The sequence below is a fragment of the Drosophila subobscura genome, chromosome O (assembly GCF_008121235.1).
Source record: "Drosophila subobscura isolate 14011-0131.10 chromosome O, UCBerk_Dsub_1.0, whole genome shotgun sequence".
Classification (NCBI taxonomy): Eukaryota; Metazoa; Arthropoda; class Insecta; order Diptera; family Drosophilidae; genus Drosophila; species Drosophila subobscura.
The window spans coordinates 9069148-9084791 of record NC_048533.1 but is presented as its reverse complement, the minus strand read 5'-3'; the positions used below and the strand labels follow the sequence as shown (position 1 = coordinate 9084791).

At 46.5% G+C, this 15644-nt stretch overlaps 2 protein-coding genes across 5 annotated transcripts in view; one reads left to right on the top strand and one right to left on the bottom strand.

Moving 5' to 3' along the window:
- Window positions 1-549: 549 nt before the first annotated feature.
- LOC117896101 (syntaxin-18) lies at window positions 550-1987 on the top strand. Its single transcript, XM_034804153.1, has 2 exons — window positions 550-1633; window positions 1698-1987. The coding sequence occupies exons 1-2, from the start codon at window positions 617-619 to the stop codon at window positions 1884-1886; spliced, it is 1206 nt and encodes a 401-aa protein (XP_034660044.1). The 5' UTR covers window positions 550-616; the 3' UTR covers window positions 1887-1987.
- Window positions 1988-2120: 133 nt separating this feature from the next.
- Window positions 2121-15644, bottom strand: part of LOC117896077 — a 32409-nt gene continuing 18885 nt past the window's right edge. For 2 of the 4 annotated variants that reach the window (XM_034804111.1, XM_034804112.1), the window contains exons 3-7: window positions 4784-8276; window positions 4665-4721; window positions 3896-4609; window positions 3056-3199; window positions 2121-2887 (exon numbers count right to left, since the gene is read on the bottom strand). In XM_034804111.1, coding sequence (XP_034660002.1) covers window positions 2610-2887; window positions 3056-3199; window positions 3896-4609; window positions 4665-4721; window positions 4784-8276 — 4686 coding nt within the window. In that variant the 3' untranslated portion in view covers window positions 2121-2609. The remainder of the gene's footprint in view (window positions 2888-3055; window positions 3200-3895; window positions 4610-4664; window positions 4722-4783; window positions 8277-15644) is intronic. The other 2 variants (XM_034804114.1, XM_034804113.1) reach the window with 2 other exon arrangements.

Sequence of the window (15644 nt, the reverse complement as noted above, 5' to 3'; positions counted from 1 at the left end):
GAGGATTTCCTTGACCGTTTAGACACAGGAGAGAACTTCCCTGAAGAATTTCCATCACGGGGGATGTTGTTGTAAAGATAGAAGAACTGCACCCCAAACCATTCCAAGCTCATTCTAATATTTACTTATGTTCCCATTCCCTCTCCCTTCCAGAGAAATAATATAATTTCTTATCTCTTTGGTTGAGCGCGCAGTTTTTCAAAAAATTGTATGATATCAGTTAACATACATGTTTCTCTACATGTTACATACACTTGCATACTGTATACAAAGCTTCATTGCTTCCACAAGGGGTGATTTGAATGTTTGAATTTGTAAAATATAAGGTCATATGGTATACAAACCAATAACAATTAGTATTTAAAATACGTCAAATTGATTCTTCAAACGGATTAAATTATTGTTTTAGTGTTAAAAGTCTTTGCAAGCTAGTAATATTAAATAGAACATCAAATTCGAGATAATCGATTACGGTATATTTACAGTATATTTTGAAAATGAATTGCTATTTTTCCGAGGGTCTGTCGGTATATTCGATTGATAAACCCGCGGTCACACTGGTAACATCCCGATGATGTGGAATAAATAAATTTAAATTTTAAAAGTAACAAATAAAATGGACATAACCCAGCACTTTAAGGCGAGTGTCATGACGGTGCGCCTGCAGCGAAAGACTGAGCTGGCTTCGTCCGGACGAGGCAAGGCCACAGCAGGAGCTGCAGTGGCAGGGCCATCGAAAGCTACAGGACCTCGAGATGACTTTGCGATTGAAGCCAAGAAGGTGTGCAACAAGATCACAGATCTGCGCAATCTTCTCATAGAGAATCGCACTGCCTATATGAAGATTGGGCAGCACCTGAAGAGTGCGGCGCACATGACAGATGCCCAGCGAAATTTAATTGATCGCGAATCGGAAAAATTCGTTGCCGTCTACACGCAGCTGCTGGCCAAGATGCGTAGCGAATGGAAGAGTGTCAAACGGAAGCCACAGGAGCGGCAGCATATCGAGGCGGTGCTTGACTTGTTGGTCAGCTATCTTCACAGCGTGGAGCAGATATATTTGGATCAAAAGAAGTATCGTGTCCAACATGAACTAGAGACATACAGACTGCTCAAGCTGGCGGCAGATAAGAAGAAAATACCCGTACGTCCGGGCGGTGGTCAGAGTGCTAAGATCGGAAAGCGGCTGCTCAGCAATGGCAGCAGCCCCCAAAGCGGGGAGGCGTCACCGTCAGACGATGGCGCTCTTGAGGACTCCGCCGACAACGACTGGAGCAACGATGGCTGGGCCGAATGGGATGATGATGATGAGGATGTGACTGAGACTGATGCACAGCTGGAGAGCAGTGCTCCTCAGTCGGAGGGGCACAAGGCGCGAACACGTAAGCGCAGCAAAGGCAAGCCGGCTGCCCCAAGCGACTCCTCGGCCAAGGTGGCAGTTGATGAGGATATTAACAAGTCTGCACAGGAGCTGGTCGATGATGAGGATCCTCTGAGCGCAGAGGATGTACAGCTGTTTGAGGCGGAGAATGTGCATATGTATAATTTCCTACAAGGCCTCTCCGAGGAGGTAGAGCAGATTGGCAAGAACGTTGTGGACATTGCCCAGCTGCAGGATATTTTTACCGAAAAAGTAAGCCAATCCCCTCTGCCAAGTACAAATTTCGTATCTTAACTAATATTTGATTCCATTTCAGGTCGCAATGCAGCAGCACAACATCGAGAGGATTGCCAGTGCCGTTGTGGGCAGTACGGAGAATGTTAAAGATGCCAACGAGCAGATCCGCCAGGCAACCCAACGAAACGCTTCCGTTCGTGTCTACTTCTTGTTCTTTTTGATTGTTATGTCGTTCTCCTTGCTGTTCCTGGACTGGTACTACGACTAGCACAGCAATAAAATACGTTTTGTAATCGTTGGATCGTACTAATCGACATCATTTGTTTATTTTATGTTTAGTTTATAAATAATAAGAGAAACGAGAGGGTGTCTCAACTGTTTGGTTTCTTCAATGAAACAGTGTCCAAACAACTTGGAATTAAACATAAATTTGAGCTGTATTCGAACTCTTAGGCTAAGGGCTCCCACGCTTAAGTGGGGTAGGTGGCGGGGGTTGTTTCTTGTATGTTAATTTATGCCTAGAATCCTTACTGTAATTTGTTCGTTTAATTAGTGGCTCGTCTAAATCATTGAATACGTGTTTCTACTTCTTGGAAACGTAAACTCGCACCTCGACTGGACTGATATTCATTGCATGAACGTCTAAGATGTCTAATTACTAACTAACTTAGCTTATCAGCTATCTCTATATGCATGTGTGACCTGTCGAATTTGTTTTAGGGAGTGTTGTGTGTGTGTTTGTGTGTGGAAGTGTATTCATGGCTTAGTCTCTAAATTATCGATTGCATTCGATGCAGTCTGCTGCTTGGTTGCTTTTGGTTCTTTCCGATAAGTGATAAGGACTCTTAAGGTTGACTCCAATGGAAGATATTCGCTAGAGCCACTAGAAGTGGCAATAGTAGTAGGAAGGCGCCGCTGTAACGTGGCATGGTGCTTGGTAATTGTAATAAACGCAATTGTTGTAAACTAAATAATAATTCGTCCACGTGGGTTATGGCGTTGCGGCAATCGAGTCTAGGCTAGGCAGGCTACGCCCAACCAAAACGCTGCTCTCCACCGAATTGGAGATTTGACAGCATTCATCTGGATTACTATTTATGTTGCTCATCGGGGTAAGCGGTGTCTCCTCCATGCTGGGTGTGGCTGGATTCTCGCCGGACTTGTCATTGTGGATGCTGCTGTTGCTGGTGGTGCTGCAGTTGGACGAAGACTTCAGTTGGGTCTCCTCGTTCAGAAACACGCCCAGCGGCAGATGGGAGTTCATGTGAGCTAGTGATGGGAAGCATGGCAAACTTCAATTAGTTCATTGTTTCATTCAATTAGTTGCGTCTTAGATCTAGGCCATGCAGGAAGGCAGTAAAGCATTATGGGTGCTACTTCTAATTATTTCTACTACTAATACTACCAAAAAGGCAATTTAGGGTGTTGAGACTTTACCGCGGAAACCCATAAAATGCAAGAAGGAGCGTGGACAGAACTCGCATTTGTAAAACAATTCGCCTTTGTGGGTGCGTCGGTGCTTGCGCAAATCTCTGATATACTCAAAGGACAGATCGCACTCGTCGCACTGGTAAGCAAGTTCTGGAATAGACAATTTGTTGGTGGCCTTTTTGGAATCAATGTGAACTTGTTGTACATTTAGTGGAAACACTCTATGGATGATCACATTTCATCACTACAAAGGTTGAGGAACACGAAGAACGGACACATTGTGGTGCGAAGTTTGTTATTTAAAGTGCGTTTTGGTGTGCGGAAAACTCACGCTGGGAGGCTTAAACATCTATTGACATTTTGGTTTTTATATCATTAATAAATGCATTGTGCTTGTGTTGGTTTCATAACAAACTCAGAGCACTTAGAAACCCACTAGGGATCGGATTTCGTACTTGTTAGAATTCTACAACTACGAGTAGATATTTTGCTTAATATTCTGTTTTTAAATACGCTTTTTAGGTGCACAAATTGCTGGAAAGCTGCTGCTAGGTTGTGGGTTAGTTCACGCCAAGCAAAAACAATCGGGATTTCGGTTCGGGAGTTGCTTTACCTTTGGAGCATGCTTGGACCACGGTGGAAAAACTGTTGCAACGATAACGTTTTGGTTGGGATTAGTAAGGGTTACGTTACGGGTTACACACAGAACATAAGATTGGTTAAGACTAGGACTAGGACTAGTACTAGTACTACAACTACAAGCTACTAGCTGCCGCTCCCAAATTAAATTCCCATTGCCTTAGTAGGCCACCGCATCCGCATGCGTGCGAGCACCCAAAAACTTACCACCGTGAAACTTAACGTGCGTCTTTAGGGCGCTCTCCGTACCAAATTGTTTGCCACACTCGTCGCAGGTGTGCGGCTTGGACAGCAGGTGGACGGTGATCTTGTGCAGCGTCAGCTGTGAGGGTCGCGGGAAACGCACGTGGCACAGATTGCACTCGTACGGCCTGCCCTCCACATCGTGCGATTCCATGTGCCGATGCAGGGCCGTGCGCATCCGATAGCCCCGCTTGCAAATGGTGCACACGAAGGGCATCGAGGTCTGGGCTCCATGGGCCAGCTGGTGGTGCTTACGCAGGGCAATGTCGTTGGTGAAGCGCTCCTCGCAGTACAGACACTGGTGGCTGGCCCGCAGTTCGCTGACCTGCACAGACGCGGGTGTGTTTGGCGCCGTGTCTATTGTGGAAGAGGACGGCGACGACGATGGCGAGGGTGAGGGCGAAGCCACGGGCGTGGCCAGCTGCAGCGTCTGATTAAAGATCCCCGACTGCGGGCTCACGATGACGCCTCGCTTACGGAACTGCCGCAGCGTCGTAGTGGAGTCCGGCTCGGATTGCTCGGGCGAGGGCAGGGTTATGTGCTGATGTGTGCTCATCATGGGCTGCGGAGACGGCACCGACATGATCGTCGAGGGCGGCGTAAGCACCGTTGGTGGTGCCTGCAGATTAGTCTGCAGCTCCTCGTACTGTCCATTGCCGTGACTGTGGCCAGAGGTGCCTGAAAGAAAGGGGAATTCAATGTTGGATACTTTACAAATTGACTTTCCACTTACAGTCCTCGCAGTCCGGACAGCAGAGAATGCGTTGCCTGCGTGGTCCTGGCGGCTTTGCTATTGGGGGGAGATGAAGGATGATTAGCGGGGAGTCTACTTGGGAATGGCATGGAACTCACCTGGCGGATGTGATTGCTGCTGCTGCGGCTGCTGCTCGTTGCTGATCTGCAATTGTACCTCCTCCACTCGTACACCTCCTGCTCCTCCCTTTTCGCAGCCTCCCGTGTTGCTGGTCACCTGCATGTGGAAGCGCTGAATGTGCAAGTCGAGGGCTCGCTGGGCGGGAAACACCTGCGAGCACTGGCCGCACTGATACTGCTGCACCACATGATGGTTGAGGATGTGCTGCGATCGCTTGCTGCGCGCCGCAAAGGCCAGCGGACAGTGCGGACAGTTGAAAGGCGCAACTGCCGGATGCAGCTCGATGATGTGGCGACTGTACTCGAGACTGTTGGAGAATCTCGGTCCGTTCTGGCAGAAGCGGCACTTGAGCGACACCGCTCGACCCTTGGGCGTGGTGGCGGGCATTGGAGAGGCAGCCGCTGCTGCTGCCGCCACTCTCTGCATTCCTAATACTGAATGATTTTGTACTTGATGCTGCTGCTGCTGCTGCTGCTGCTGCTGTTGATGTTGCTGCTGCTGTTGCTGCTGCTGCAGATGGTGCAGCTCGTTGCTGATGGGCGCACCGTAAAAGTGCATCGGCGCTTGCTGGGGATTGCTGGACGAGGCCACTGGCTGCTGTGGCTCCGGCTGCTGGATCAATATCATGATGGGTTGCTGCTGCTGTTGCTGTTGTTGCTGCAACTGTTGCTGTTGCTGCTGCTGCTGCTGCTGCTGTTGGTGATGGTTGGCCTGCTCCAGTATGTAGTTTTCATTGGGATCCAGCATCGTGTACGTGGTCTCCAGTGGTGCGCCCTGCTGCTGGTGCTGGTAGAGGTCCCCTGCACTGATGTAATATGTTGTTGTGGTGCCATCCAATGGTCCAATGCCGCTCTTGATGGCCTCCAGTCCACCCACTGCTGACCATTGCAAATGTGTCGTCTGCTGCTGCTGCTCCTGGGGCTGATACTGCTGCCATTGCTGCTGTTGCTGCGGATCGATGGAAGCTGCGAGTTGCAGCTTGCTGGCCGACTGCTGCTGCTGCTGGACAGAATGCTGCTGATGATGGTGATATATTTGCTCATGGGACACGGTGGTGGTCGTCTCCTGGTGATGCACCTGCGGCACCTGCTCTAAGGCTTTCGAGGCTATTGGCTGACGCACCTGAATATGCTCCAGAGGTTGTTGCTGCACCTGAACCTGTATTTGCACCGGAGACTGCTCAACGACAGGCTTTACCTCAGTTGGGATTACCTCAACCTGCGGCCCCTGCACTGTCTGCACTGTCTGCACTGCCTGCTGTGGCTGCGGCTGCAGTTCGTTGAGAAACTGCGTCAGCTCCAAGTGCAAACTCTGCTCGGGCTCTGGCGTGGTCTCGATGTTCTCAAAGCAGGGAATATCATTCTGAAAGCCAATCAGCTCGTTGCTAAAGTTGCTGTTGTCAAAGAGATTTGGGTTGGCTTTCTCCTGTGACTCTGTGAGTTCTGGCTTGATGTCGCCGGTTGGCTCCGGCTCCTGCTCCTGTTCGGGCTCGCTGAGGGAGGCATAGTCGGCGGGTGTGAGGAACTCATCGATGTGCGGACAGGTCGGTGTGTATATGTGCTGGTCCTGCATCTCGTTGAGGATGCCATTCAGTGTCGTCTCCACATCGTTCATCTCCACCTCGAGCTGCTGCTTGGCCTCCAGATCGTTGAGGGCCAGCGGCAGGGGCTCGGCCCTGGGTGTGGCCGGCGGCGATGAGGCGGGTGTGGTGGCCCCCAGCTGCTCGAGACCCTTCTCGCAATGCTTCTCGAACTCGGCCAGAAAGTCCATGGGCGTGGGTCCAGTCCTGACCACTTGAATCTCATCCGTGGATGCCGAGGTGTCGGTGTCTGCTTCGTCCCCATCTGGTGGTGTCGGTGGGGACTCTGCCACGCGTATTAGTGGCTCTGCAGCTGTGCACCCATCGGGTGGGCCAGTTGCTTTTGCTTCAATTTCGATTGTTTGGAGTGCCACAGCAGAATTGAAGCTATCTGCTGTAGCACTCTGGCAAAAATTCTCATCGTTTGCATTGTTGTTGACATCGTCGGGATTTCCCGGAAGCTGCTGCTTCTTCTGCTGATCCTCCTCCTGCTCCTGCTCAGCATTTTCCACGCACAATCTGCGCTGCAGATCGTCATTGAGTGCCTCGAGCGGTATGCTCACAATGATCTCTGCCTGCTCGGGCTCTTCTTCAGCTTCCAGCGACAGCTGCTCCCCCTCACTGGTTGCGCTTGTGGTTGTGTCTGTGGCCTCCGTGGACGAGGTCAGTTCCTTCGACTGTAGCTCCATCGAAGACACATCGAAAGTGGTTGCTCCATTCAATTTTTGTTCTTCTTTCATAGTTAGCTTGGGCGGAGACGCCTCCTCATTGCTCTCATCGGAAGAATCACTCGGTAATTCCTCAGTCCTTGAGGGCAGCTCCTTGGCCGCTTCTTCCTTGCCATTTGTTTCTTTTACTTCTTCGATCCCTACGGTTGATTCTCCTGCATCTGAAGTACTGATGTCGCTATCCTCATCACTGGAGGAAGACTTTGCCACTGGACACACCGAATCGTTTTCGTACTGCTCTTCCTTTGGATTTTGGCAGCAGATTTTATCCTCAGACTTTGTATTCTCCTCCACACTGGCTCCAATCTGCTGCAGGAGCTCCTTCATGGTCGGCTTCTTGCTCACTGATCGCCGCTGCCGCTTGGCTGCCATGTAAACGGGCGAACTGCGCGGACGACGGCCACGCCGCTGGGCTGGCACCGCTTTGGGCGCTCGTCTGGGGAACTTGAGCTCCGAGGGCGCTGAGGTGGAGGAGGGATTGCTGTCGCTCTCGAATCCGCAGAGTGGATCCACCGACAGATCGCTCAGATTTTCTGTGGCCGCCTCACTGCTGTTGCTCCATTGGCCCTCCACCTCCGAGGAGGGGGCCGGCGAGTAGCTGGACCACGACTCGGACAGCTGTTTCCTGGCCGCCTTTGTCTTCCAGGGCATGCTCCTGCGATCAGCGCGGACGGGCGGTTCTTCCTCTGCATTCTCAGACGATGCTGGGGTGCCCGCGGACTTTGTGCGCATTCTGCGCAATCTCTGCTGCAAGCGACGTCCCTCGGGCAGAAACTCCTCCGTGATGGACTCTTCCGTCTTCACAATTTTTGGCAGGGAAGGCAAAGGGGACGGAGCTCCGCCCTCAGATTCAGAGATAATGCGACGCTTTCGGTCCATCTGTGATTCTGGCAAATGCATGTAGTCCGATGCATTCGCATCCTTAATGGCATCCGTGTCCTTGGCTTCCTTGTCTGCTTGTGGTCTGTTCTGCAGTTCCTGTCGTTGCTGCTGCCTCTGTCTCCGCTTGGCCTGTCTGGCTGCCTGTCGGTCGGATATTTCCTGGGCATAGTCCTGCAGGCGCTGCTGCATCCGCACGCATTTCCTACGAAATTTGGCCACCATCAGGAACTGGGCCATGCACTGGCGGCAGATCTCCTGCGGAAGTCCATCGTCGCGGCTGACCTGTGTGCGAAATGAATAAATAATTCATTAGACATTATAGCTTTTAGATGTTCATATTACATTATGTAAAGATGATTTTTATTAATTGAAACTTCGCTGCAAATAAAAGAAAAATAATCCTTTTATTTTCAAGTAATTTTCAAAAGAGAATCCCTGTGAGAGCAAACAAACAAATAAATACATGCCGTGTGCATGACGAGAAGCATTAATACTCGAATCGAAACTGAGATAGAGATTGTTTTGTTTGTTTTTATTTCTTACAGCTCTTGGCACACGTGGAGTATCAGTTTTATCAGTTTTCATGTGCGCTAAACCCTCTACTTAGTGCACATAAAGATAGACACGAGTAGTTAATGACTAATAAGGTGAATGGAGGCCATCAAACGCTTAGGCTTTAATCCACAGTCTGGGCAGAGGGCAGGGCGTTTGCACTTTCCTTTCTATGGCTTTTGCTTCCCTTTCGTTGAAATTAATTAACTGGCATTAAAAATGTTGAACATTTTGCCAATTAATAATAACAGTAGTAAGTAACAAGTTAACGAGCGAATGCGAATGGGTTATGGTCAGTTGGTCAGTCAAAAAAACAAAAACCCCCAATGAAGGACGGCTGCTGGTGGCTAGTGGCAGGTGGCACAGCTTAGGCTGCTGCCCCCTTGGAATGGCAACAAACTTTGGCCGTGCTGTTGGAGCCGTCGGCACCTTCGTTTTCCGCTGTGTTGTGATTTGGAGCAAATAATTTGCTTTGTTTTCCAAATGAGCGACTTCATTAAAGAGAGGGAGGCATGCCACAAAAACAGATAAACCAGACACGAACAAGATACAGATACAGAAACAGCAACCTAACCTACTCGTACATACGAGTTGTATTGTATTTTGAAGAAAAACACTGAATACCTGACGTAGTCGAATGATTTCAATTAAAATTTCAAATGCCTGCGGATCCTGATTGATATTTTGTTGAATATTTATATGGCCTTCTCGTGTCTTTTGGTTTTTGTTTGTTTGGTCTTGAGGGCGTTGATATAAACAACTACACAGCATATGTATACACCCATCAATTGTTTCAAATTGTATTTGAATTTTGGATTGTGGGAGATCAGTAAAGCCCACAACGGATGTGCTGGCTATGCCTCTGGAACGTGCTGGTCAACACTGAATCCACACACAATCCACACGCGATCCAAAGCAAGAAACAGTTTTGGTACAAGTGCCAAGCAGTTCATTGCACTTGCAAGCAGTAGCTGCATCTCTTCTCTTTCAAATAAGCAGTGTAAAAATTGTTTACAATAAACGATCAGCTGTAGAAGCATGACAATTAATACTGATACTCATAAGTGAGAGTAAAACTACTTATTATATTTATTTCTTTCTAGCAAAAATTAAATAAATCAAATACCAAGTTCAAGATCTACTATTTCGTAAATAGACAAACAAATTGCTTAGGTAAGGTGAAAGAACGAAAGAAATTAAGAACAGAAAAGCAAACAAAAAAGAAAAGGTGCAGAATGCTGATACAATTTTCGAGACGCAACAAATAACACAAAAATAAAATAAAGAAATAAAAGAGGAGCAAGACAAAAGTGGCAACGTGATGTGGTTGGTGATCATGGGTGGATATACTTAGGCTATGGTAATGCAAAAACAGTTCCGAAAATGACATAAAGCCTTCCACCACCACCGCCACCACCTCTGCCAGCGTAAGAGACCAGACCGCCAGAAATTTATGCATAGCTCGGCGAAAGATCGCGATGGAGTGGGACGGTAATTTGAACGATTTCGAATGCACAAGCTGCCGACAATGCATAACTGATGACAACAAAAAACCAAAATCAAAAAAAGACCGGAGCCTCGAGCCTCGGTATGGCAATGAGAGAGGAGAGGTGGAACCCCCATCCCGCATCCCGCAACCCCCAACCCAACACCGCACCCACCGGATCGGCAAAACGGACCACTGCCGACTGCCGTCAGAGACGTTGTCAAGTGTAAATGACAATTGAAGTAAATGCCGTCCGGTTGCGTTGCGTCCATCTCGTTCGTCTTGTCCGTTCATCTGTCCGCGAGTTGTGAGACTCGCGGGGTGTGTGGTGTCTGGTGGGGTGTGGGGTGCATGTGTAACTGTGTTCGAGAGGACCAGGCGAATAAAAATAGACGCAAATGCGCTGAATACACTGAAATAAATAAATAAATAAATAAACTTGCATCGAGTTGTCGTATCTAATAAAAATAACAATCGAGCGAGCGAGCGAGCACCTAGCGCGCACCCAGAGACGCACCCAAAGGCCGGCCCCACACCAAATAACGGAAGAAAAGCAAGGGAAAGCGGGGCGCTGGCGGAAAAGCCCACAATCGATCCAACGAGAATCTGCACCCAATAAAAAGAAAGACCGAGAACTAGAATCCCCGATAGAAAGATACAACTGATTTTTAGTGTCAACAACGAACGAGTACGCCGTGCACAAATCACACAAATTGATTGATTATCACCAATAAAACATCTTAATTAGCGGCCTTTTTACGTGGATGCGATCTCATCCCGAAACGTAATACATTTCTCAATTAGTCATACAAAAATACCCAGAAAAATATATTCAAATATTTATTGTAAATACCTCGATGAAAAAAAAGTACCCATTGGCTGTCGGAAATTTTTTACACGTTTTTGCGATTGCAAACGATAATAAATACAGATTAATATGAATTTTATACAAATAAATATAATAAAAAGAGAAATAAGCAAGTGAAATAAGGATATGAAAGATATTTTCAACAGATACTGCCTTGGCTTACATAAGTTTATTTTATGCAGTCTTGTCAAACGTATTTTCATGTGATTTCGGTTCTTATAATTCCCCACACACGTCTATACATAAGTGGTGTGTGCGTTGGTTTAAGATTGTCATGTTTTCTTACTAATATCCTGATCTATTGTCATTTTCCTGTCAGATTTATCGCGCAGAAAAGTAATTCATCAATCAATGAGAATAGTTCCTTAGTCAGTCACTGATCAAAGTACAAAATACAAAATCGATCCGGATATGTACATATGTATGTATGTAAATGTGAAAAACTAAAGCCAAAAACGTTTATTTGTTCTACCCTTAACAAAAAAAATCTATACAAAATCAATCAGTGCCATTACTAAGCATATTTTGGGGCTGCAAAGTGCTTAAACGGAATTTGGCACCAGCGGTTTTTCCCAGTTTATGCAGCACGAGAAGTAAATTTAGTTCGTCGAAGCTCTCTTATCTGTAAACATTAATAACATTATCGTAAAATCAATACCAGATAACTGTTATTAATGAAAATATACTAGATAGTTCTATATATTTATAGATTCATTATTATTATTCGGTCTTTGCTTAGATGTGAATGTTTTAATGAACATTCTTTGCAGCACACTTTTGCCATAGTCAGGGCTATTGGGCTGTGCTGTTCCTAAATGGTTCTAAAATTGTTTGAAAATTGTTGGCAAAGGCAAAGGCAAAGGCACTGAGTCTGAAACGCTGAGATAAATGCAGACAGACAGACGGATACATTCAGCTGTCATAATCTATTTTCAGACGGATACGGAGCGCCGCAAAGTAAATGACACAATCGTCGATTCTGTTTTTGTCTTGCGAAATTGCAGAAATCTAAAGCGGATAAATAACCTAGAAAAAACAGAGCCACAATTGAATGATTAGTTCAAGATAAATGCAATGAATGCCTGCCTCTCGCCCGGCCATCCCGCACCACACAAGCAATAATCATTCCGATCCATTGGCAGCATGCCCTCAGACTCAATTTGTCTTGGATTTGGAATGGATTGGATTTGGATTGTGCTGGCGCTGTCGATGGTGTTGGGGTCTCCATTAGTTTCCCTCTCCACTCACTTTTCTGGGGAAGACAATTGAACAAGTTGTTTGCCCTTTCGCTCGCTTCCTTGTTTCTCACAAACGATAGAAAGCAAGCTGCAAAAGGGGAGGAGTAAAAGTCAAAGTCGGAGTCGGAGGCGGATAAACTGAAGCAAATGGGAGGGAAAACTTCAAACACGCCATACAAATAGTGTTAATTTGCACTCAATGTGCAACAAATTACAGCACTCGAAAAACTCAACGCCAAAAGAAAAGGAAATTAAAACCAACACTAGAAAGAAAGCCAAAGGAGCGAAACTTTTGATACCGCTTATAGAATTCTTTCAAATGTTATATGGTATAAAACTTTTATAATGATTTTGTCAGTATGCAATTTTACCATTTTTGGATGGTTTTTGTGTTGTGTTTGTGTCACATTACATTACAATTATAATTAAAGGCAGTGGTGCACACTTTAGCAATGAAATTCTCTCAATATATGGATGTCTGCCAACAAAATGTATTAAATTCTACCGATATTTTTCGAAAGCTTTTCCTTCTGCGTGCCGACACGAATATGTACACTTTCCCTTGTCTGTGCTAAAACAAGCTTATGTTTAGCCTGTAGTCGTATATCGTCTGTAGAGGGGTCATAAAAACTGAATGGAAAAAGAAATGGAAATTAAAACAAAAGCAAATTCAAAAGCTGTAAAAGTGTTTCTTTTTTTTTTTTTGTTTTGCAGCGGCTAGATTGCAATTCAAATTGATGACGGTACAGGGGAAGAAGAAATAAAATTAATAATAACTGTAAACTGTTGCAAAGAGAGCCAAAGCCATAAATAAAGACGGAGCGAGTGGGATGACCATAGACAGAGCACAGAGCCGGGAAAAGGAGCGAGAGTGAGAGAGATAATAAATCGCTTGTATGCAAACATAAATTTACATTTTTGATGATAATTCTTCCCACCCGTGGAGACAGGGGAGAGTCCACAACGCCTCCCCGTCCAGAGCTGCGCAAATTAAAATCGAAAGAAAACTCAACAGTTGAGAGAGAGAGAGAGAGAGTTGGCCACTCCATGGTCCATTCAGCTAGCAGCCGGCAGCTGCAGCCACTCAATGGAAAAGGTTTAAGAGTGTTTGACAGTGGCAATGTTTAACTAATTAAGAGATGAGATGAGAGCACAGCCAGAGGACTTCATCTGGAACAGTTTGCGACTCTAATGGAGCCATAAAAAAACCACAACGGACAGCTGCAGGAACAACGAAAATTTGTAATCAAATTGTACCGAACATTGTACCCCCCAAGGAGAGAGCCAGAGTAGCAGTGGGTGGACGAGACCCAAAACGGGCACTTAATAAATCATACCCCCGCCACAACGGCAAATTAGACAGGCCCCCGAAAGCGCAGAGAGAGAATGAGACAGAGAGCACAGTGTGGATGAGCAGGAGAGAGAGGTAAATGGTTAGCTTTTTGTCAGCCAACCCACAGACATGGGCTGGAGGGAGTCTGTGGGGGGTGCTGCTGGTGCGGGATATGTTGCCTTTTCGCACATAATCCAACAACAAAGCAACCCACTTGTGGAACTTGTTGGCTTTGACAATTTTGGCTTAATTGCAGCGGACGGACGCCGGAACAAAAGAGAAAAGGAAACAGAAAAAGGATGCCGAGTGCGAAATTGTCTCTTTCGCACACCCAGCTTCTGCTGCGTGTACTGCCATTTGTGTGCGTGTTCGTGTTTAACTGTATGTGTGCGCTAATAGGCGGAGCAATAAAAGCCACAACGAAACGGAAGAGTGGACGACAAGTGGACAAAGAGGGAAGCCGGCCGGCCAGAGGGAAAGACACAAACCAGGCCACCAACGGGATTCGGGCCAGCGACGGACGCATCTGGGTGGGGGATAATTGTGTGTGCGCGGTATAATGAAATGAAGTAAAAGTGGCTTGGGGCATATTGATTTGAAGAACGAACGCCTGTGCCTTGCCTCTGGAAGTAACTCAATGGAAATTCTCAAGTGATATGCAGCGGCCTCAAGTGCAACAATTTAAGGCGGAAGAAACCAGAAATAAACCCTAATGTTTTTAAATTCACTATACAAGACCGTGAAATCGGTTGAAACAATGTGGAACTATCTTTGCAACCTTCCAAATTACCTTCAACATATTATAGATCCTTAAAAATGAAAATATAGTAGGCACACACTGCACTGGTAATTTTCAAACGATACTATTCTACAAGACATCGTATAGGGAACTAAAGTAATCATGCTCTGATCTAGTTGATACAGAAAATATTGCAAAAATATATGGAATTCTGCTTTGTTTTTATTGGAGCTCTGTGAAATAGTTAACATTCATCAATCTTCAATGTTTGTGTGTATAAAATCGACCGTGAACCAAATCAGAGCAGAATTTGAAAACTGAATTTTATTGTTGAAATTCTTTCAACACACAATTCTTGCTGAATGCCTAATCTTAATAACATAACGACTAGAACGAAATACATTTGGAAAGACCAAACCGAACCTAATGATATCCAAAGAGTACTCTGGCAATTGCTAGAACATGTAAACAAGAGTATTTCGGGAACTTCAAAATATCAAACAAGAGACAAGGTCCAATCGAATCATTCTGCTTGAGTTTCTGCTCAGAAAATCCAAAGTACAATTTTGGTCCGTTCCAAAAAACAAACCGATCTCAGAATTCCATTGCGAGAGGCAACAAAAAATTTGTTTAGATTAGCAACTTAAATTTAAAACTGTTATCAGTGAACCCAATGAACTCCACACCGTTTTCCCACCGTTGAGATGAGTCGGGTCGCCTCACCCTTTCCCCCTTCGTAAGCCACTTTGTCATCTCCCTCTAAGTATTTCTCTATCCCCCCTACGCGGACTGCTCGCTTATCTAATCTGTTGCTGCTGGGGCTGCCTTTGCTACGCTGCTGCTGCGCCGTTGCGACACTTCCTAGAGACCAGCGAGAGAGATCAGCAATTCATATGAGCAGCAGCACTACGATTCTCCGCTCTGCTTTGTGTTTCCTAGGCAAAGGTCAGTTGTAATTATTTCTGTTTGCAGGGTATTTTAATGCGTTAGAGCTGGAACTAGAACGTTAACGGAAACCGAAACGGAACTCAACTCTCTGCTTTGCCGTCGGCACAGCAAACCTTTTTACTTAATTTGATTGGAATATGCGCACAGGAGGGCCGGGCAGAGCCGGGACGGGGCCGCCTGTCGGACGGTCGGCATGATGTCAGTGGGGGATTATCACGCAGCATCCACACACAATTTGCTCTGCTCTCCCGCACACTCCCACTCGCCCCCACCGCCCCTTCGGTCTACGGTGTTCTGTCCTTCTGCTGCTGCTGTCAGGTCTGGCTTGTGCTGCGCTTTGGTTGGCTGATTGCTTCTCTGGCTCCCGTCCTCGTGCTGTGGTTCTCTCTTGCTCTCTTTTACTTCCTCTACCTTTCGCCCACTCTCTCTCCCTGCTTCGGTGGCTGCAAAATGTCAAAAGCGGTGAAAAATGAAGACCTCGGCTTT